Source organism: Chelonoidis abingdonii, chromosome 7 (genome assembly GCF_003597395.2).
Source record: "Chelonoidis abingdonii isolate Lonesome George chromosome 7, CheloAbing_2.0, whole genome shotgun sequence".
NCBI lineage: Eukaryota > Metazoa > Chordata > Testudines > Testudinidae > Chelonoidis > Chelonoidis abingdonii.
Genome location: NC_133775.1, coordinates 96,554,261 through 96,578,435, shown reverse-complemented (window position 1 = coordinate 96,578,435; position 24,175 = coordinate 96,554,261). Strand labels below are relative to the sequence as shown.

General features: G+C 45.7%; 1 protein-coding gene across 3 annotated transcripts in view; it reads left to right on the top strand.

Moving 5' to 3' along the window:
• Nucleotides 1-9,245: 9,245 nt before the first annotated feature.
• The window catches only part of SLC22A4 (solute carrier family 22 member 4), a 59,662-nt gene continuing 44,732 nt past the window's right edge, over nucleotides 9,246-24,175 (top strand). The window contains exons 1-2 of one of the 3 annotated variants that reach the window (XM_032769194.2): nucleotides 9,246-9,725; nucleotides 22,973-23,076. In XM_032769194.2, coding sequence (XP_032625085.1) covers nucleotides 9,333-9,725; nucleotides 22,973-23,076 — 497 coding nt within the window. In that variant the 5' untranslated portion in view covers nucleotides 9,246-9,332. Of the gene's footprint in view, nucleotides 9,726-9,815; nucleotides 10,026-22,972; nucleotides 23,077-24,175 lie in introns of those variants that run through there. The other 2 variants (XM_032769197.2, XM_032769196.2) reach the window with 2 other exon arrangements.

Below are 24,175 nucleotides of genomic sequence, written 5' to 3'. Positions count from 1 at the left end.
GGGTGGCAGGTGGCTCCAGTGGACCTCCCGCAGGCATCCCTGCAGAGGGTCCCTGGTCCCACAGCTCCGGTGGAGCATCCACAGGTACGCCCGCAGGAGGTCCACCGGAGCTGCAGGACTGGCGAGCGGCAGAATCCCCCCCACGGTGTGCCGCTGTGCTAGGGGCAGCGAAATGGCTAGAGCCGGCCCTGCGCCCTACACATAGGAACCCTAACCCTAGCTCCAGTTAGCCTACGCATAGGATCCCGAACCCTATCTCCAATTCCCTACCCTTAGGAACCCTAACCCTTGGCAGGAAGCCCCACCCATAGCAACCCTAACAATAGCTCCAAGTACGCTACACATAGGAACTCTAACCCTAGCTCCAAGTGCCCAAACCTTAGGAACACTAACCCTAACTTCATGTGCCCTACCTATAGGAACCCTAACTGTAGAGCGGGAAACCCTATTCAAAGTAACCCTAACCCTATCTCCAAATGCCCTACACATAGGAACCCTAACCCGAGCTCCAGGGGCCCTACAGTTAGGAACTCTAACCCTAGGATGGGGCACCCTACCAATAGGAATCCTAACCTTGGCTCCAAGTACCCTATCCATAGGAACCCTAACCCGAGCTCCAAGTGCCCTACCCTTAGGAACCCTAACCCTACGACGGAAAGTCCTACCCATAGGAACCCAAGACTTAGCTCCAAGTGCCCTACCCTTAGGAACTCTAACCCTAGTTCCAAGTTCTTTACCCACAGGAAAACTAAACCTAGGTCCAAGTACCCTACCCATACGAACCCTAACCCTAGCTCCAAGTGCGCTACCCAGAGGAACCCTGAACCTAGGGCAAGGAGCCCTACCCATAAGAACCCTAACCTTAGCTCCAAGTGCCCTACCCATAGTAACCCTAACCCTAGGGCGGGAAATCCTATCCATAGGAACCCTAACCCTAGCTGGAAATGCCTTACCCTAAGGAACCCTAACCTTAGGGGGGTACTCCTACACATAGGAACCCTAACCCTTGCTACAAGTGCGCTACCCATAGAAACGCTAACCCTAGTTCCAAGTGCCATACCCATAGGAACCCTCACTCTAGCTCCAAGTGCCCTACCCTTAGGAACCTTAATCCTAAGTCCGAGTGCCCTATACATAGGAACCCTAAGCCCTGGGTGGGAAGCCCTACCTATAGTAACACTAACCCTAGCTCAAAGTGCCCTACCCATAGGAACCCTAATTCTAGGGCGGGAAGCCCTATCCATAGAAACACTAATCCTAGGTCCAAGCACCCTATCCATAGGAACCCTAATCCTAGCTCCAACTGCGCTACCAATAGGAACCCTAACCGTAGCTCTAAGTGCCCTATCATTAGGAACTCTAAACCTAGGGCGGGAAGCACTACCCATAGCAACCCTAACCCTAGCTGGAAGTGCCTTACCCTTAGGAACCCTAATCTTAGGGTGAGTAGCCCTACATATAGGAACCCTAACCCTAGCTCCAAGTGCCCTACCCATAGAAATGCTAACCCTAGCTCCAAGTGAGCTACCATTTGAAACTCTAACCCTATGGGGGGAAGCCGTACCCATTAGAACCCTAACCCTAGCTCCAAGTGCCCTACCCATAGGAACCCTAAGCCCAGAGTGGGGTGCCCTACCCATAGAAACCCTAACCCTTAGGAACAATAACCCTAGGGCGGGAAGCCCTACCCATAGGAACCCTAACTCTAGCTCCAAGTGCCCTACTGTTAGGAACTCTTACCCTAGGGCGGGAATCCCTACCCATAGGAACCCTAACTCAAAGTGCCCTACCCTGAGGAATACTAATCCTAGGGTGGCAAGCCCTACCCATAAGAACCTAACCCTAGGTCCGAGTGCCCTACACATAGGAGCCCAAATCCTATCTCCAAGTGCCTTCCCATAGGAACCCTAACCCTAGGTATGAGCGCCTAACCCATAGGAACCCTAACCGTAGATAGAAGTGCTCTACCCATAGGAACCCTAAACCTAGGGCAGGATGCCCTACCCATAGGAACCCTAACCCTACCTCCAAGTTCCCTACTCTTAGGACCCCTAACCCTTGGGTGGGAAGCCCTACCCATAGGAACCCTAACAATAGCTCCAAGTATGCTACACATAGGAACGCAAACTTTAATTCCAAGCGCCAAACCCTTAGGAACCCTAATCCTAACTTCAACTGCCCTACCTAAAGAAATCCTAACCCTATGCGGGAAACCCTATCCATAGGAACACTAACCCTAGCTCCAAGTTCGTACCCTTTGAAACCATAACCCTATGGTGGAGGGTGCCATAACCATAGGAACCCGAACCCTAGCTCCAAGTGCCCTACCCATAGGAACCCTAAACCTAGGTCCACGTGCCCTACCCATAGGAACCCTGACCCTGGCTCCAAGTGCCCTATCCACAGGAACCCTAACCCTAGCTCCAAGTGCCTTACGCTTAGGAACCAGAACCCTTGGTTCAAGTGCCCAACCCTAAGGATCCCTAACCCTAGGGCGGGAAGCCATACCCATAGGAACCCTAAACCATGCTTCAAGTGCCCTAACTATAGGATTCCTAACCCTAGCTCCAAGTGCCGTATCCTTACGAAACCTAACCCTAGGGCGGAAAGCCCTACCCATAGGAACCGTAACCCTAGCTCCAAGTGCCCTACGAATGGGAACCCAAACCATAGGGCTGGAAGTCCTACCCATAAAAACCCTAACCCTAGCTCCAAGTGTCCTACCCATAGGAACCCAAACTTTACCTCCAAGTGCCCTACCCTTATGAACCCTTACCCTAGGTTGGGAAGCTCTGCTCATAGGAACCCTAACTGAAGCTCCAAGTGACCTACCGATAGGAACCATAATCCTAGCTCCAAGTGCCCTATCCATAGGAAACTTATCCCTAGCTCCAAGTGCCGTACCCTTAGGAACTCTAAACGTAGGATGGGAAGCCCTACCCATAGAACCCTAACCTTAGCTCCAAGTGCCCTACCCTTAGGAACCCTAACCCTAGGTCTGAGTGCCCTACCCATAGGAACCCTAAGCCTCACTCCAAGTGCCCTACCCATAGGAACCCTAACCCTAGCTCCAAGTGCCCTAACCATAGGAACCCTAAACCTAGGGCAGGGTGCCTTACACTGCCCTGGGTGAGGGGTCAGACCTGGCTATGTGGATGGGTTAGACGAGTCCGTAATGGGCCCCTTCCCAGTGTGGGCCTGGAGCCATAGTGCCATTGTAAACCCAGTACTGCCCCTTTAAATTTAACAAATACACCACAAGGAAAGAACTGAAATAACTGGGTAGGACAAAAATAACTGATGTGAGAATGATCTAATGTTATTAATATGTAGGTATATATCATCAATACGTACAAACATACCAGCCTATGGAGTAAGTGTACCCTGACATTTTGTGGATGAGGAAACCAAGTTTGGACATTGTCAGGGTTCCCTCCCCACTCTCAACTTTAGAGTACAGATGTGGGGACCCGCATGAAAGACCCCCTAAGCTTATTTTTACCAGCTTAGGTTAAGAGTACACTGCCACCACCAAGCATTAACCAAATATTTAGGGAAAGCCACTTGGAATTCTGCCTTCCCCCATATATATCTCCCAAGTCCCTAACCTCCTTTTTCTGGGCTGCTTGAGAATAATCCTCCCCAAACGTCTATACTCCTTTCCCTGGGAAGGCTTGAGAATATCCCCTCACCACTTAGTCCTAGTGAACACAGATCCAAACCCTTGGACCTTAAAACAATGAAGAATTAATCAGGTTCTCAAAAGAAGAATTTAAATTAAAGAAAAAAGGTGAAAGGAGTACCTTTGTAAGATTAGAATGAAAGATTATTTCACAGACAATCAGGTTCAAAACACAGAGGGTTTCCCTCTGGGCAAAACTTTAAAGTTACACAAAGAACCCAAATTTATCCTCCCTCTTATTTGTAAAAGAACACACAAACAAGAAAATAAAAGTAATCTAATACATTCCTTCTCTAAACACTCACTGCCCTATGGGATGGCTCCATCTTTCTCTGTCTCCGGCAAAAGCACACACACAGCACAGACAAAACACTTTTTCCCCTTCCAGATTTTAAAGTATCTTGTCCCCTTATTGGTCCTTCTGGTCAGATGTCAGCTAGGTTATGGGAGCTTCTTAACCCTTTACAGGTAAAAGAGGAATTAACCTTTAACTGTATGTTTATGACATAAAAGGAGGCCCTGAGTGCTCAAGCTCTATAAGAGGCTTCTGAGCTTCTAAGTTCTAGTTTTCCTAAGCTTCTGAGTTCCAAAGCTACTACATTTCTAAGATTTAGTGTTTTTAAGTTTTGAGCTTCAAGTTTCAGGCTTCTTTGTTTATGAGTCTATTAGTCTGTTAGTTCTTAACCTCCCACTCAAGAATTGAAGAACCTGCACCTAAACTCTTTTGGCATTCCAGACTCACGGCTGGTCCTTTGTCTCTTATCATCGCATCATCAAGGAAGGGTGTGAGTATATTAATCAAAGCTTTATAGTATATAATATCACATGTATCTAGTCTAGAACAATATTACTGCACTTGTAACTCTAATTATCTTATAATTTGATTACTATTTGATTATAGTTCCATTTATCTCAATAAAAGTCTTTAAGGCTATATTTGTCTTAGTGTGAGCATCCTGTCATATCCCCGAGGGTCCTTTGCAAACTCTGTGTAGTCTGATTCTGGGACAAGAACCTTATTATCTTCTGATTAGATGAATTGGTGAGCCTATAACCCATAATATCCAAATTAATAATATTAACCTCCTAAAATCAGGCAACAACAGAGGTCTGTGATGGGCCCTGCTCTGGGCCTAAAGAGGTTGTTGACTAGTATATGCTGACTAACATATAAATATATATCATATTAATAATAGGTATTAGCCTCACAATATGTATATTACTATGCATTAAGAACCAATAACATTAAGCACAAATATTGTAACAGTGATATAGCCTCAACTGGCCTATACCATAATCCTATTCACTTATGCTAAGTATCCCATAATACCTTGCATTTGCTGAAGTGAACATTTGGCATAAGCAGATAGGAAACTTGTCAAATTCAAGATACATTTGTTCTCTGTCTTAGTACAAGCCAGGGAAGTATCTTCACGGGTCAGTACCTGGAATGCTAGTATCCAAAACAAAGATAACCAAGGAACAGAACAGCAAGTTAGGGAACTGGAACAAACTGATGGACTGGATTTTAGTGCCATGTAATGAGATGTGTAATTTGTAAATTCATATAAACACCAACTGAAATGTGTAACTTGAGGAGCACACCTTCTGTGTAAAGTGCATATAATATGGCTGCACAGGACTGCTCTTTGGAGACTAGTATTGTATAGAACTTTTTGTCCTGTAACATAACAATAAACCTGACTGACATTGGTAATTTGGTCTCTTGAGTATATTTCACAATGGACCAAAGTATGGTCAAACAGTTGGCTATACAATTTATCAGCTATGTTAGTAAGAGCCTGTGGGCTCAATCAGCCTCACCCTGGTACACTTCCAGTGTCAGACCTGGAGGGAGGAGCTAAAAGAACTGAACAGTGGCTTAGGGCTGGTCTACACTACGGGGGGAAATCGATCTTAGATACGCAACTTCAGCTGCGTGAATAATGTAGCTGAAGTCGAATATCTAAGATCGGATTACTCACCCGTCCTCACCTCGTGGGATCGATGTCCACGGCTCCCCATGTCGATTCCGGAACTCCGTTGGGGTTGGTGGAGTTCCAGAATCGATATAAGCGTGCTCGGGAATCGATATATCGTGTCTAGATGAGATGCGATATATTGATCCCCAAGCAACCAATTTTAACCCACCGATACGGCGGGTAGTCTAGAGGTAGCCTCAGTTAGGGCCTGACTAGGAAGGAGAGCAGCTCTCTGGCTCAGGGAGTTGCATAGGACTTCTGGCAGACAGAGCTTCTGCAACAGGGAGCCCAAGGCAGTTGGGAAAGAAAGCATCAGGCAGTGAGTCAGGCCTGGATTCTGTGCTCTGGTGGGTTTTTTAAGGTTTGTATAGCAGTGGTTCTTAACCAGGGGTATATGGATCCCAGGGTACAGGTATTCCAAGAGGTACATCAACTCATCTAGATATTTGCCTAGTTTTACAATAGGCTACATAAAAAGCACTAGTGAAGTCAGTATAAATGAAAATTTCATCCAGACAATGACTTGTTTATACTGCTCTATATACTATAGAGCAGTAGAACATTTGTAAGTAGAACATTTATATTCCAATCAATTTATTTTGTAATATATAGTAAAAATGAGACTACGCAATATTTCAGTAATAATGTGCTGTGACACTTTTGTATTTCTAGGTCTGATTTTGTAAGCAAGTAGTTTTTAAGTGAGGCAAAACTGGGGGTACGCAAGCCAAATCTGTACCTGACAGGGGGACAGTAGTCTGGAAAGATTAGAGTCACTGTTGTATGTGGCTAAGGAAGGTTAGTACTATACACTCTAATGGCAAAGTGCTGCTCTCTGATCTGGATATCCAGTCTCCTGACTCCCGTTTCACATCCATGCACAGAATGTGCACAGGCAAGAAGAGCTGAACTCTGCTGTGTGCATCTGAGAGTAGAATTTGGCCCTAAGGATTTTTGTAAATTCACTGAGGTTGCTTTACTTCTCTCAGACCAGTGTCAACTCCAGCTGTTCAGAAAGTGCCAAGAATATATGGTAAAAACAAACACGTGGGTGGGGAAAAGGGCACAGGGACTTGGTGCACTCGCATTTCACTGATGTACACCCACTTGTGGTCAATCCCACATCTGCCAAGTGTCCTGAGATCTGCGTTGGAGGAAACTGTGCTATCTCTGAGTCTGTTCTTCAGAGGTGTCCCTAACAGATTGTACCATTGCAGCTCCACCACGGTCGCTGCCGAAGAAAATGGCGCCCCCCCAAATCCTAGTGCCCTAGGTGACCGCCTAGGTCACCTAAATGGTTGCACCGGCCCTGCTCCTCATCAGTTATTGGGAGTGGACTATATCCACCCTGATCGAATTGGCCCTGTCAACACTGGTTCTTCACTTGTGAGGTACTACCTTCTCTTCATGTGTCATTATATAATGCCTGCATCTGTAACTTTCACTCCATGCATCTGAAGAAGTGCGTTTTTTACCCAGGAAAGCTTATGCCTAAATAAATCTGTTAGTCTTTAAGGTGCCACCGGACTCCTTGTTGTTTTTATAAAATTAGAATGGCAGATACTCCGTCATACTGGGGGGTTGGGTTTGGTGGGGAAGGGAAGCAGACTGGGTTCAGTCAGTGGGGGATTGGGTTTGGCTGGGGAGTGCAAGGGGAGCAGCCCAGGTTCAGTCAGTGATAGCGACAGTTTGAGTTTGGCCGGGTTATTGGGTTTGATAGGGAAAGGAAGTAGACCGGGTTCGGTCAGTGGGGGATTGGGTTCAGCTGGGGAATGGAAAGGAAGCAGATCGGGTTGAGTCAGTGGGGCACTGGGTTAGATGGGGAAGGGAAGCAGACTGGGTTTGGTCAGTGGGGGTTTGGGTTTGGCTGGGGAGTGCAAGGGGAGCAGAACAGGTTCAGTCACTGGGAGGATCGGGTTTGGCTGGGGAGGGGAAGAGAAGCAGACCAGGTTCGGTCACTGGGAGGATTGGGTTTGGCTGGGGAGTGCAAGGGGAGCAGCCCGGGGTTGAGTCAGTGGGGGATTGGGTTTGGCTGGGGAGTGCAAGGAGAGCAGCCGGGTTCGGGTCAGTGAGGTATCTGATTAGATGGGGAAGGGAAGCAGAAAGTATCGCCTTCTGGTTAAGGCAAAGGAGCAAGAGATGGAAATGGGCTGAGTTTGTGGCATTTGTAAAATAGGGCTGAGGATAAGAGGGGATGTAGAGGTGGCTGCAAAGCTAAATTAAAGGGATGTTTGCAGAGATAGCTACGATCAGAGGCACAGGGCTATGGAAGTGCAAAGCACTATAAATAAAAACAGCCACTGACCTTATAAAAATTCAGCACAGATTTTTTTAATCTATTTAAGGGGAAATGAAATCTAAGCTCCCCCTCAAAGCTCTCACAGAACTCCAGTACTGTTTGCACTGTCTGTGGCTATTGCAACTGCCTGCCAGACCAGCACTTCCAGCTTCACTTTCTCTTCCTGGCCTTAGGGGAGGCAAAGAGAGAAAGAGTCTCCTATACACCTTTGATAGTTTGCTGTGACAATCTGAATGATTTGAGCTTTCATAAACAATTCTGAGGGAGCTTTTAAAGATGTCACTGAATGGCACACAGCAAATCCCCCTACAATGGAGAGGCTTTAGAAACAGCCTTAAAGTGAATCCAAATGGAGGGACCCTGCCTTGTCCTCCAGGAGGCAGCCTTGTGAAACCAGGATAATCTGTGCCAGGGCATCAGCATCGTCTGCAGTTGCAGGAGGGGGTTCCGCCTACTTCTGGCCTAGCTGTAAGGATGCTCCCACTAAGTCCTGCCTCCCAAAGTACCTCAGAGGAGCAGTTTTGTTGCCTTTGCAATGCAGTAGCTGGAAGACAGCATCAACCCCAGGTACTGGGGGAAGTAGAAGTACAGAGATCATGGGATCCCCTTACAGCAGTTGTACCCACAGCCCACCCCTTCCCCTACCCCAGTGGTGTCTCCCCCTCAGCGTTTCCTAGAGGACTCCCCTCACCTCCACCCCCTGCAGCTCCCACTCTGTCTGCCCTAGAAGCAGCGTTTAATTTAAAATGAAAAAAAATGTGGCAGCTCAAGTAACATTTTCAATGTCCCCAATAACTGAGGCTGTGTGCCCAGAGGTGCTGGGGCTAGGAACCGCCAAGCCTAGAGGTGCACAAATTAAGTGCTGCCTAAAGGGCTCCCCCGCTGACTGCCTTACAGGGGTGCCCCACCTAGGGTGACCAGACAGCAAGTGTGAAAAAATTGGGACAGGGATGGGGAAAGGGGTAATAGGAGCTTATATTAAAAAAAGACCCAAAAATCAAGATTGTCCCTATAAAATCAGGACATCTGGTCACCCTACTTCCACCCTGGCTGCCTCTCCAGCATCTCCAGTGCCCCAGTGCCGGCCGGAGTGGGAAGGGAGGACACAGGAGGATGAGAAAGCACCCATGTGCGAGGGCCTGGGGGAAGCAGCCGAGAGGGCGAGGGCTGGGGGCAGCGGGTTATCTGGGGCGAGGCGGTGCCCGAGCCGCGGCCGCACGGGAGAGGAGGAGCCGCCGGGGAGACGCCACCTCCGCAGAGATGACAGGCGAGGCCGGGTGCGGAGCGCGCAGCGCCTCATGTCCAGACGGTGCGGAGCCTGCAGGGAGCGGAGCTGCCGGGGGACGCTCTGCCCGCGCCTGCCGCCGGCATGCGGGATTACGACGAGCTGATCTCCTTCCTGGGCGAGTGGGGCCCCTTCCAGCGCCTCATCTTCTTCCTGCTCAGCGCCAGCATCGTCCCCAATGGCTTCACCGGGCTCTCCATCGTCTTCCTGGCCGGCGCCCCCGAGCACCGCTGCCGGCTGCCCCCCAGCGCCAACCTGAGCCGCGAGTGGCTCAACGCCAGCATCCCCCGCGAGGTGCAGGGCGGCCGGGAGGGGCCCAGCAGGTGCCGCCGCTACCGCCTGGAGTCGCTGGCCAATTTCTCCGCGCTGGGGCTGCAGCCCGGCAGGGACGTGGACCTGAGTCAGCTGGAGCAGGAGAAGTGCCTGGACGGCTGGGAGTACAGCCGGGAGCTCTACCTCTCCACCATCGTCACCGAGGTGCGCCCGGGCGGAGGGCGGGGGGGCCGGCCAGGCGGGGATGCGGGGGCTGGAGCAAGGGGACGTGGGCGAGCAGCGCTGTGCCCCTGTTGTGTAACGCGCTTTCCTAAGGCAGCTGATGCGCCGCTCTGCATCCGCTCTCCTGCCCCGCAGCCCTCCCCACCTTTCGTCCCGGTCTCTCCCAGCCACGCTGGTTTGGCCGGTGTGGGATCTCAGCCCAGCGCCCTTGCTCTGCCGCCAGCAGGAAAACGGGTTTCAGCATCCATGCGGTTGCGCTTGGCAGCGCCATTGTTTTCAGCGGTGAGTTTAAAATCTGGTGCAAGTGATCTCCTGCCCTTCCACGGCCTTCGACACGTGCAGACACTGGGTGTGTGTGTATGTGGGTCGGGGAGTGGGAGGGAGAGCAACACGCGCTCACACGCACATGGCAGCACTACAAAGCAACAGCAGTCAACGCCAGGGGAGTTGCTAGAGGGCGGCACGGAAATCCGCAGTGTGCAAAGTGCTGCCAACTTCCTTCCTTCCCCATCCCCAGGCGGCACTGTGCTGATTTGTGGTCTGTAGTCAATGATCATTGTTGATTGATATTTTAATGCCTTCTATTTCAATTAAAATGCACGCCCTAGAGTTTTGTTCTACAGCAGAAGGAGCTGAGCAGTGTGGTGTAGAATCCTAGCCTTGCAATAGTTAAAGATGTCAAGTATGGGAGGGGTAGCCCTGTTTGTCTGGATCTGTAAAAAGCGACAAAGAGGCCTGTGGCACCTGGTAAACTAATACAGGTGTTGGAGCATAAGCTTACTAGGTGAATACTCACTTCCTCAGACCTCTGTTAGTCTATAGGGTGCCACAGGACTCCTTGTCCATCGTTAAAGGTGTCATTCAAGGGGTGTTTTCATTTAAAAAAAAGTTGTCTTCTTCCTCCCCAGGATTTTATAACTTGGTCCCAAAGTATTAGTTTGGAGCTAAAATTGAGTCTTATGGGATTACAGTCTAGAGTAAAGCCAGACATAATGGTCTTCAATTACCCAAACACAGACTGTTTTGAAGATCCTATCAGGACTTGGTTTGGAATAAAACATAATATAATAATCTCTACGCCATAAGCAATTGTTTCTTGGAACAGGCGATTCTGGAGGCTTCTTTTGATTATTCAGTCCTATTATTAGTCCTGGGTGAAATCCTGTTCCCCTTGAAGTCAGTGAGACTTTTGCTAATGGCTTCAATAGGGCCAGGATTTCATTTAATTGTTCACTGAATACTGTGACTCATAAACAAATCGTATGACATTGGTTCTTGAGAAACCTTATGAAACCTTTTTCCTATGAATTGTCATAAATTGTTTTTCATGGAAAAACAAAAAGCAGCTAGGAACGGAATACTCAGAGCTTCTAGTGTAGAAGAAAGAAGTTTATCTTGTCTCTTATGTTTTAACCTACTTCAGCAGACTATACTTTGGAGCTACCATGATATGAGGATGACACAGAGTGCGCTATAGAGACTCATCCTAGTAGGTGTTTAAAGAAACCCTGTCAGCTTGAAAATCACACTTGCCTCAAAAATTTGTACCCATTATGGTTATGAATAAGACCAGACCTCTGTGGCCACATGGTGCCCCTTTGATTTCTATATGGCTTGACATCAGGGACGGGCAAACTTTTTGACCTGAGGGCCACATTGAGTTTCCGAAATTGTATGGAGGGCTGGTTAGTGGAGGCTGTGCCTCCCCAAACAGCCAGGTGTGGCCTGGCCTCTGCCCCCTACCCTGCTTCTCGCCCCAGATGACTCCCCTGGGACTCCTGCCCCATCCACCCCTCCCTGTCCCCTGACTGCTCCTGGTCCCCCCGCCCCATCCAACCCCTCCTCTCATTCCTGATGTGCCCCCCCCCGGGACTCCTGCCCCATCCAACCCACTCTCCCTCCTTCCTGGCTGCCCCCTCAGAACCTTTGCACCCATTCAACCCCCCTGTTTCCCATCCTCTCCCGCCCCAACCTCTATCCACACCCCCGCCCCGTGGCCACCACCCCGAACTCCCCTGCTCTATCCAACCCCCGCTGCTCCCTATCTCCTTATGGTGCTCCCAAGCACTGGTGGCTGGTGGTGCTGCAGCTGCGCCACCAGGCTGGAGCCAGCCACGCCGCTGTGCAGCACAGAGACTGGGTCAGGCTGCGGCTCTGCAGGTGCGCTGCCCGGCAAGAGCTCGCAGCCCAGCTGCCCAGAGCATTGCAGTGAGCTGAGGTTGCGGGAGAGGGGGAACAGCAGGGGACTGGAGCGGGGCTAGTCCCTCAGGCCAGGAGCTCAGGGACTGGGCAAGAGGGGCCGTCCCGCGAGCTGTAGTTTGCCCACCTCTGCTTTACATGGATACAGAGGATTGCTCATGCACAGTCAGTTGCAGAGTAGAAAATTATTTATTTTTCCCCAATCTGATTACTTGCATATCTGATAGCACTTTAGCTGGTGTAAATCTGGCTGTGTATAATCAATGTTGCTGTTTTCCTGCTGTAGCACATCAGCTTCTTCCTTGCTGTAAAGGCTATGAATATCTGCGGGGTAGCAGAAAATATTTTAAAAGTTTGTTTTTAAGGATTTTACAAAACAAAACAAAAAACTACAACACCCCAAACCAAGATATGCTACTGAAAGAGGACTTTATTAGAAATTGTTTTTTTGTGGGAGAGAATATGATGCCCCTTTAAAGTTGTAGCATCTGGTGTTGCTAAATTGGCTCTGTGTTGCTAGTCTCTGTATTCCCTTAGTTTACTTGTCATCTGTCCCTGGCTTCATCCCCATATCCATGTTGACATGCTCTCGCGAGGTTCAGAAGATTTGGCACTGATATAGGAAGGCTTTAAAGAAACTTCTTTATTTGGCACTAGCTTACAGCAATTGCCCGGAAACCTTTGGCTTTCCTGATCTGACTTGATGACCAGTTCTGAGTCTAGCTGACTCGATGTCAAAATCTTTATTTGGGCACTATCTAATGTTACAGTTCATTTCAAAATATTTCTGTTATGGGAAACAGCAGAGTGTTTTTAAATTTGATGTGCCCCTCCCCCTTTGTCTCTTTAAAATGTGAAAAGAGGAACTGAAATAATTTTTTGAAGACTTTTTCTGATTATCATTTGTGTTTAGAAATGACAAGAATTTGAAGTTTGGTCTTCATTGCCTTTGCTGGAGGAGGTTTTGGGGGTCTCGTGCTGTGATTGTGAGCTCACAGGGCTTAACTGAGAAGGCTCTGTGCCAAATATGTGGTAAAAACTCTTTCTCCATAATGTCTATTAGACTAAATAGGTGTTAACATACACTACAGCTAATGGCTTACTGGTTTTACAGTAGCACCCAGAAGACCAAAACATATTGGGCTCTATTTGGATTGGCACTGTACCAATGCATAAGTGAACAAGCTGGCTAAAATCCCGACCTGTGTTAAATACTCTCTTGGTTGTTGTGATGTAATTTCACTAGTCATCTGGGCTGAGCTCTTCAGGTATGTAAGCACCTAGCTAATCAATGGGAGTTACACGTTTAAATACCTTTTGAGGAGCTGGGCCCTAATTGCAATAATCCTTCAGGCTAGGTGAGACCTGCATTTCCACTGTGTGGGTTGTTTGTTAAAGCAAAAAGGTTTTATTTTGGAGGGGGAGGGGGAAAAAAGGACACAAGTCTTATTTTTTTCCTTTGCAGGCAGAGTCGGCTCCAGGGTTTTTGCCGCCCTAAGCGGCAGCAAAAAAAAAAAAAAAGCCATGATCGCATCAGCTCTACCGCTGCCGCTTCAGTCTTCAGCGGCAGGTCCTTTACTCCGAGAGGGACCCAGGCACCCACTGCCGAATTGCTGCCGAAGAGCTGGACGTGCCGCCCCAAGCACCTGCTTGCTGGGCTGTTGCCTGGAGCTGGCCCTGTTTGCAGGTCAGCTATGAAAGGGCACTTTCCATCTTGGTAGACCTTCATACTGACTTAAGTCAATCATTAATTCCCATTCTCAAGGACACAGTATGTGTAGTTATCTTTAAACATTGTTTTTGTAAAAGCTTAGTAGTGAATGAGCCAAACAGACTTTGGTTATTCTGGTGTGAGCACTGCCAACTTCTGGAAAGAGAACTACTTGGTCAGTCCCTCATCCTGCATCAAGGGTTAGTCAGTGCTGCATAAATCTATCAGCTGTCACTTTGTAATGAAAACCTTTTCTGAGTGGAGAACGCTAACAGGCATTGTGGTGACTGGATTATCACTTCCTGCAAGTATCGTGTACTGTGGTTTACCAGGAACATCACTTGAAGTGCTGGCAATGCTGAAGCAGTCTTCCTCTTATTTTGAGAAGGAGAAGGAGCACTGTAATGAGAGCCAGTCTCCTTGCAGTGCCAGGCAGCTATCCGCTTCCATCAGCTTGTTAGTTTTCAACACGCGTGTCAGCATTGGGTTAGGAAGAACACTGTGAAATATAATGACAGGAAATCTGGCATCAAAGCATTCTCAGTTCTGTCAGTGTCATTACAAAAAAGATTATTTGTTTATCATCTAGTGGGAGTGCTGCTAGTGTCACATAGGCTTTTATTTAGGTTTTCCAGGTATCATGAGACAATGGTAAAGGACAGTCACTCTCTTTAACACTGAACAAGGAACTTTATTAAATGGTAAGGAAACAGATTTCTCCCTAAAGCTACTTTGCGTGTCTCTCCACTTTTCTCAGCCTCTTTCTTATTAGCTTCCTGTTACCAGGTTAAAGAAACAGTATGCACAGCTTCCTACCTGCCAGTGATGGTGGTGGTAATGTTGGAGTCTTGCTACTCCAAATTGTGATTGACTTCAGCATCAGCAATGGTCCTTTCTGCTAATCGGAGGGATGGAGAATATTACACTTGCTAATTTTAGCCAATATGCTTTTTCTGTTCAGACTAGTATTAGATGGAAAAAAACCCTCCACCTTAGAATTTACACTGCAAGATTTGTCCAGTTGATCCTACGCTTAGACTTGCTTTGACAAATCAGAGTAGAGCGAGTGCAAGAAAAGTTTTACAAGTTTTCTTTACAAGCTTTTTGACAGTTCTATTTATTTGTGAAAGCCTATTTGTTCCTTCGACTGCCTTTTAATATTGGAAAGCTTCAGACTTGGTTTACCGTGATCCAGTTTCTCAACTAATGGCAAGTTCCAAATCTGCTATTGGAAGTGGAGAACTACGATGTTCGAGCTTGTCTACACTCGCAATTTACAACACTGCAACTTTCTGGCTCAGGGGTGTGAAAAAACACCCCGGTGAGCGCACAAGTTTCAGTGCCATAAAGCGGCAGTGTAGACAGTGCGTCAGTGACCACACAAGGCACGTTAAAGTGCTGCCTTGGCAGCACTTTAACATTGCCAGTGTAAACTAGCCCTTAGGCTAGCAGGAGAGAAGTCGCAGTACTATCCGTATGCTAAGAAGTTGCCAGGTGACAGTACCATAGGGTCTAATGCAGCATAGTGATTCAGATGATATAGTCGTGTAGCAATTGAAGGGAGAGGGAGGAGGGGGTACTGCTGGGATATAGAGACACGAAAGCAATTCTGTGTGAGATGTGGTAAGTATGCTTCTGAGCTGTATATATCATACAGTGAAAAATCAATTCCATGAAAGTAATGAGAGAAACAACCTTAATTCAGATAAATAGAGCTGCTGTTAGGCAATGAAGTCTAAGCTCCTGGGCATTAATAATAAACACCAGTTCAGTGAGGTGCAGTTAACTGAAGTCACTTTGTAATTTAATTATGTAATATGGATGCTATTAAATTGTTTGGCGTTCAGTTATACTTTTTTTTAATTAAAAAAAAAAAGGCTCACTAAACCCTGGATATCAGACTAGCCATAACTGAAATCTTAATTAATTTTCTTTCCCTGCTATATCCTCCTTGAAAAGAGAACATCCCACAGATTTCCTGAATCTGCCCAAATCTTTGAGTGACAGCCAATATCACATGAGATTGTCTGCTTATCATTCACCTTATGTTGCATGTCTGGCAGGGGAAGAACGTTGAGGATCTGTTCTGCTTATGTACATAGTCAGTGTTCAGCCACTGGCTAATCCAGTATTTGGGATATTCTTATGCATATGATCTTGTTTCTAGGCATTGTGCTTCATATGACTAATCCTATTTGATTGATTTATTCCTTGGCTTTTCTTTCTGGCTACTCAGGGCAAGTCTACACTACACAATTAAGTCTACTTAAGTTACGTCAACATACAGCCACTGCAGTAATTGAATCAGTTTTTCACGTCCACACTATGCGCCTTGTGTTAGCAGGCGCATCCTCACCTGGAGTGCTTGCACCAATTTAACTGCCAATGTGGGGCATTGTGGGACTGATTCTGAAAGGCAGCAACAGTCGATGTAAGCAATGCAGTGTTTATACTGACACTGTGTCGACCTAATTACATCAAGTTAAGTGCTACACCATTCGTGGAGGTGGAGTTAGTAAGTCAGTGTAGTGGCCAAGTTACGTAGGTGGAAACTACATTTTAGTGTAGTGCTTATGACATAACTCTGTAGTGTAGACCAGGCCTCAGTCTCCTCCCTGTTTTCGGTACTTTATACAGACTATTCTCCTACCTTGCACTCCATAAAACTGTGCAGTAGAATCTGTACGTGTAGGGGCACTGCCTAGTTGTGGATGAACAAGTTAACTTCAGCTTAGATTCTTACCTTCCTTGCACCAGTGCAGTGGAGAAGGTCTATATATTGGCTGCTTGGGAAAGTACAACAGAGAATACTGTTGCCCCTTTGGCTGTGGTTTGCCAATATTTGGGATCTTGCAGGATAGTTTCTGTTAGGAGAATTGTACAATATGGGTCAGGTATATTCTTTGTTGCAGTCCTGTTTATTTACAAAGAAGATACAGAGTCTTGTTTTCCTGAACACAGTAGTAATAAACAACAAGCGATTTCCTTACTCAGAAATCTCCAACACTGCCTTCCCAGTGTGTTCTGTGCCCAAGGAGCTCTGTCTCCTTCCCTCCTCTTAGGGTCATTCTCACAACTGTTTCTCTTCCTGTCTGCAGGCTTTCTCCTCGTGTTTTCTCTGTCTCTCTCTCACACACCCTCACCCCTACCTTGCAGGGAATTCCCCAGCCGTGTGGCTTAGCTTCTGATCTGGCCTTGCCATGCAGCCTGGGCCATTGCTTGGGTAGTGGCTTCTTTGTGATTTTCAGCTATCTCACTACATAAAGGGGATTAATTGCTCCTTCCCTTGAACCTGAAAAGAGGGTGCTTGCAGGCCTCTGTTCTGTAGATCACAGATCCACTTGATGACAGCTATTTACACCTTCCAGCAAAACAACCCCTTCCCCCCAGCTCTGCCCATCCTGACAATGAATTTTAAAATGGTGAAACCCCAAATGAACTGTCCCAGACAGAAATAATTTAACAAATTAATATTTATACAAAGCTTAATTGTTTACATTGTGTCTTTCTGTCACGATATCACCAGCCCAAATCAGTTTTACTCCCATCCAAATCTACATGGAGCTTTCTTCGTCCTGTCTGAGCTCTTTTAGCCAGATGTGAAGGGCCGCTTTCAGTGGGCTTGTGAGGAGTGTCCAGCAGCAACTTTGGTAGGGTGTTGCAGTGTGGCTGCTCATACCTGGGTTAGGCTAACCCAGGTGCTCAGACATGGGTGCCAGTCATCCAAGTTAACTCTATAGTGAAAACATTCCCATAGTCTTTGGAGATCAATGCCACCACTTTGAATTGATTCTGGGAACAAATTGGAAGTCAGTGTATGTTTTGGAGAGCTGTTATAATAGGTGTATCCTAGCTAACATTACTGAACAGGTAGCGTTAGGCTTGTCAGTGCTAGGGTTTTTGGGACAAGAATTCCTCACTGTTGCTAATGTGGATGCAGCTAAAAACGTTAGTGCCCCTTAATGTAAAACACTTTTGTTCTCGCACTGTCCTGAGGAGACCACTGCTTCTTTGAAATTAGTTATCAACTTGCTTTTTAATATTGACTTCACTATGATGTGCATAATTCCCAGCTGTGCATCATTGAAATGGGAACTTTTGCTCAGCATAGAATAATTACACCAGTCTAATGTGCAGCAGTGGCCAGAGCTGAAAATCCTCCGAATACAAGGCTGTATACAAACCACTACAGTTCCAATGTACCTGCAGAGGCTACCCACTCAGCTGATTTTTCTCAGCGATGCTTTTGCAATAGATTTCATGAGATCTACCCAAAGCTGGCAGCTGGCAGGATGGCTAAGAGTACAATATCTAATGTTGTCAGCTTTGTGATTTAGATGAGATAATCTCACTAGTATATTTAGTACATTTGGTGCAATACATGTGAAATTTATGAACTACAGACTTTACACAGTCATGAGAACCAGTGACTATTTTTGAGTTTCCGTGGAGTTGCTTGCTGTTGATCTCGATTCTTATTCTCGGATATGAGATTCGCATTCCTGAGATTTATAGGCTCAGTCTTTTAAAGAAACTTTCAAGCATCATTTATTTGTTTGTTATGAATGGGTGGATTTCAAGTCACTTTTAGTGTAGTTTCCTGCTAAGCATTATGGTCTCTGCACTATGTGATGTTAGGTTGAACCCTGCAGCAGAATGGAACGCTGAAGAAAATTAATCAGTAATTTCGGGTAGAATACCAGAATAAAGTGTCGTGTGTGGGAAAGCTGGTTGAATAATCTCCTGAAAGGGCACTGTCACTTTCAGAAATGTAACTGATCTGTGCTATTATTTTGGAAAAGTAATCGGTTTGCAAACCTGTGAATCCTAAGTTTTCACCTTATTACCAGCAGCAGACAGAATGCACTATTCTGAATGCCCGTGCTAGCTTGTAGTAATCATGTTGAGGAATTGGCTGTCGTGGTTGTAGTCTCTTGCCTAACTAGTTTTTGCTGCTAAAAGTAAAAACACCTTTCTTCCAAGTTTACCAAGACTTTGCCCCTGGATGTGCTTGGTCAGAAATTCTGCAGAATGACCGTTGTTGGTTAATGAATAATTTATTCAGTTAAGATACTTCGGAAAGTGTGTTTATAGTTAATCTACAAAAGGGCTAAACTAGAATTTAATTGCTGCAATCTATTTTTTGTGGCTGATAGTAAATTGACTTTATTTGCAATAATCAAGTCTTCTTCATGTTTAAAAGTTGCAGCATTGGGCCCAATAGAGGAGTAGAAGGATCTGGTTTATCCATGGAAACCTTGCATGATGCTGGGGAGAAAAGGAAAAATAATTGGCTAGTTTGAAAACTTTAAAATCAGGAGTTTGGTTAGAAAATGCGATACAAAAATGTGAGATTTGTTGTCTCTCCTCTTTTCCATGACTGGTGACGGGACTCTGTAAGATGCGCCAGTTGGACAGATGCTAATATCTGAAAACAGCTACTGTCACATTTTAGTAAATGAAGTTGTGTTGATAGATAATAATAGTATAATTATTATACTCCATCAAGAAAAGTAGGATTAGCACTTACAACCCTCTTCTAGATTCTAGAATGTAGGTGTTCAATAGACAGAAAAGTACTATAGATTAATATACTTGGTGCCAGTAAGGGAGAGAATTTAAATCTCCATTGAATGACAGTCGATAGCTAATTTTATGCTTGTGAAAAGAGTCAGGTTTCACACTCTTAAAAATAGAATCTTTCCATTCACTGACATTCAATTCCCTTGCCATCTCTGCTTAAACTGACAATGGGAGTCAGAAATGATGATAGTCTTTGTTTTGAGGATACCTGTCCATTAGGAATTGTACCTGAATTCAATTGACAAAGACCATTAAGCAGCCAGCCTATCAGAATAAATGCTGGTTATATCAGTGGGACCAAATCTGATCTATTGATCTAGATGTGAAATATCACATTGCCTATTTCTTGAGCCATCCGGTATGACTTGCATAAGGATTTAGCTATGTGTCTACCATAACATTAACAGGAATGCTTTATCTAATTCAACATGTTCGGGTTGACTTTACTGCAGTGGTGCGCAGACTTTTCCACTTGCCTCTCCCTCTACCGTTCCTGGAATTTGTTGTGCCCCTCTTTCAGTGATGCCCCATTGCCACCCTTACTTCTGCGCTGCTGCTGGCGGCAGTGCTGCCTTCAGAGCTGGGCAGCCGGAGAGCGGTGGTGGCTGGACAGGGCGTTCATGTTGTTTGTGGCATGGGAGGACTATTTTTTTTAATCCTTCCCCCATCCCACCCTGAACAACCCACTCCCATTCATTGTGTGTTAAACCTTTATCCCACTCCTGCTGTTATGGCAGTGGGTTCCATGGTAGGCGCAGGATAAAAATTCAGAGTGGGTATTCTGGGATAAAAATCGGGTGAGTATTGCGGGATATTCTGTATGAAAATAAAGGTTTTTTCCCCCTCTACATCATTTGAAAATTAGGCTAACAGTCTGAACAATCCACTATTGAGATTTCAGCTGAAACTATCCTCTAACTACAGTACATCTGAATAGATTTTATTTACTTTTTCAAACATTGCCTCCGCATTATATTTCATGCTCTACCCGCTCCATTATTGAAGGACAAGTTCCTGTAAAGGGATGGATTTAAACGTGATTTATATTATGTTGTACAAGATAATATTGCTTTGATCTGATTCTTAATCAGCCTAGATTTATGGTGAAATAATCTAATCTGAAATCAATATTTGTGAACTCTGGACTCACAAGCAGTTCTGGCCAGGGCCAGCTCCAGGGGTTTTGCCACCCCAAGCAGCCAAAAATAAATAAATAAATAAAGCCGCGATCGCGATCTGCGGCAATTCAGCGGGAGGTCCTTCATTCCGAGTGGGAGTGAGGGACCCTCCTCCGAATTGCCACCGAATACCTAAAAGTGCCACCCTGCTCCAGAGTTGCCGCCCCAAGCACCTGCTTGATAAGCTGGTGCCTGGAGCCGGCCTTGGTTCTGGCAAACACATCTGAACAAGTTTGTTTATTTCAACATGTGCTGTGACAAAAACATACTCAATTGTCACTTGGCTGGGATGAGATTCATTATGAATGTTCCAAAAAAACCTTGCTCTATCAGATTGATATAGGCTTAAACTGAAGATCACTAGAAATATTTCCACAGTGCCTCACTTTAAAGGTCCAATCAAAACAAATTCCAGAATAAATAGTGAACAATAAACTAGCTCGATAGCTTATTAAATCAGAAGGCATTTTAAAGTGTTTTTAAAGTGTGAAATGAGTTGACTTTTTTTTAACTTAACAGCATTTTTTAGATACAGAGATGCAACAAGCCTTGCACTAGAGTAATGCAGGTACAATGAAAACTTTCACAAACGTGGGATCATGCTACCCGCAAGCCTGTGACCCGCTACCTGCCTCCCCACCCTGTTTTAAACCTCATCTCATATGTAAAGGACTCTTTTCTTGTTGAGCTCTTGTGGTGAGAGTCTGTATGCCAAAGAACTGGTGTAGGGTCCAGAAAACACTCTGTTCCTGCCACTTCATTCAGGTGTGTGTGTGTGGGGGGATTATGCTCTCTCAGAGCTTCTGTTGTTCCCCCCTCACAAATATGTTTATATCCAGGGCACCATGATAGCATTGTTTTTGTAGTAGCTGTACTGGCCGCTGCTCCTGGATCTCCATTCAGAAGAGCAAGATAAAGTTGCATTTCTCAGCATTTATTGTACTAACTTATTTTTCCCACAGCTTTGTGGGGAAGGAAGCTATGATGCCTCTGATATCAACTGTGCTAGCCACCCCACCCTCTTTGGCACATGTAGAGCCCAAACCCCTGGAATGCCCTGTTGGAGGAACTTCTGCAGGGTTCTATGAAGGAGATAATGCTGTGGAGCTCTTTATCTCTAACCCCCCTTGCACATTTGTTACACCGCGCCCCATTTGTGGAATCGGTGGGGGACTATTAGGCCCTAGAAAATAACCTGTTGTCTGAAACTAGAAATATTTTACAGTTTTTTTGTAGTAGTGCGTGGCGCTCTCAGTGCCGTCGCTGCAATCATCACTTGAACAAACCTATAACAAAACTCCATAGCTAATGTTCTGACTAAATGCTTTTCCCTCCAGTGAAAATGAAGCTGCTATAAATCCCATTAATTTAGAAAAAAAGTCAGAAGGGTTTTGTGAAGGGAATGGGGAGAGACTAGTAGTAAATATTTTATATTATGATAGTGTCTAAGGGCCTCAGTCCAGGTCTGGGCTCCATTGTGCTGGGTGCCATGCAGACATAGCAAAGACAGTCCCTGCCCAAGTGGGCTTCAAATCTAAAACCCTCGACAGATGAAGACGTAGGTAATGGGGATCCAATGATACAAGCATATAGTTGGGAAACATTTGGGTGCTTGTCAGCCTCTTTGAATCTTTCCTGTCTTCCCCACAGCTCTCTGGCCTGCTCTGACCTTGTAAACGTGTCTTAGTCTCCATTGTTTCTGTGTGGTCACAATAGCGAAAAATGACTAGTGGTCTTTGGGTGCCCAACTTAGGCTCCCCCTCTGGTTGTCTTGATTTGCATTGGTACATGATCAACCCTTTCTGAAAATTAGACCCCTTTAAGGTGTCTCATGTTGGGGTGTTCAAAAGTACCTCCCACCTCCCAGGAGTGTCTGTGTCAACCATTGTGCTGCACCCAGTTGTCACCAAACTCCAACTCGTCTGCTCTGTGGCCACATGTCTCAGAGTGCATTGTAGGTGTGATAGAATGGGGCGGGGAGGGGGAAAATTAAATTGAGGCCAAATAGGGAGGCAGCTAGAGGCCTTACAGAAACCATATAGAAGGGGGAGCAAGGTTCTTTATCCTGTCTTCTATGAAGGCAGTTGTAATTTTGCCCGTCCCTAGAAGAGAGGAGGTGATTCCATTTTTTTCTTTTTTACTGTCCGTAAACTATGTTTCTGGGTAGCGAGCTGTCGCTGTCTAATTAATATATGGTGCCTAGAAGTGCCTTATATCCGGGCCAGGCAGAAAAACAATTGTGGGCGAATTAGACCAAAGAATTTGAAATCACTGCATTTTCAAAATGAACTTGTTACTAAACAGCTAATTTAAATAATCTTTTGATCTGAATGATTGCGAAATGTAAGGCGCCATTACTGTCTAATACACTGTGTATCCGATATTCAGACCCAGGCAGAAAAACAATTGTGGGAGAATACACCAAAGAATGTTGAAATCCAATCACTTTCAAAGTGAACTTGTTGCTAATCAGCTAATTTAAGTCATCTTTTGATCTGAATGATTGTGAAATGATATTAAGAAATAAGGAATGTTACATGTTGCTCTTTCTTTTTTAGTGGAATCTGGTATGTGAGGATGACTGGAAAACCCCCCTGACTACCTCCTTGTTTTTTGTGGGGGTGCTTATTGGATCCTTTATATCAGGACAGCTCTCAGACAGGTAAAGTACATGCAGAAGGTTAGCCTTGTTGCTTCTAGAATTTTACAGCTTGACCTTACCCTTTAAAAAGATGAGCGTAAGCTTTTCTTTCTGAGCATGTTTCAAGACTGATCTGTGCTCACCCGAAATGAGGGGGCTAAGTCATATACAGTGAGATTTTAAAAGGGGCCTAAGGGAGTTAGGTGCCCAATTCCCATGACTTTCATTGGGAACTGGGCATCTACTCCATTAGCTTCTTTGAAATTCCCAGCTCTGTTCTTCTGTTCGTTCAGTAGGCATCTTTAGAATTAACATCAATGATGCACTTCAGACTAGGAACTAATCTCTGCAAAGTGCGCACGTTTTTGCCTTGTACTCAGATGTGGGGGTATCTGACCATTCGACAAAGGGTCAGTTGATGTTTCTTTATCCATGCTCTTCAAGTAGTTTCATCAGGAATAAAACATCTAACATCATAATGGAAGACCCAGTCTAAGAACAGTAAGATGGCTTGAACTCAATTCACCATTTTTGTCAGTGAATTGAAGAGGGTTTGATGGAGACAAACTGAGCAGATCCAAAATGAAGGATGGAGCCAGCCCTAAATTACTGTAAATCATAACATGATCCAGCAGGAGCAGATATATTTTTCATAGATCCATTCTTCAGATTAAAGACTAGAAGGGACCATTAGATAATCTAGCCTGACCTCCTGTATATCACCGGCCATTGAAAACCATCCATTTAATCCTGTATTAAACCTAAAAGCTTGTTTGGTTAATGTCTTTCTTCCAGAAAGGCATCCAGTCTTGATTTGAAGACATTGAGAAGATATGGAGAATCCACAACTTTCTTTGTTAGTTTGTTCCAGTGGTTAATCAGCCTCACCGTTAAAAAAAATATGTGCCTAATTTTCTAATTTGAATTGGTCTGGCTTCAGCTTCCAGCCGTCAGTTCTTGTTATGCCTTTTTCTGCTAAAGAGCCCTTTAGGACCTTTCTCGCCATGAAGGTACGTAGACACTATAATCACGTCACTCCTCTCAACTCTCCTCCCAAAGAGCTGCCATGCTGTGTTTGAAGATGAGCTCTCACTCCCTAGAAAGTGCCTCATGCAGCTGG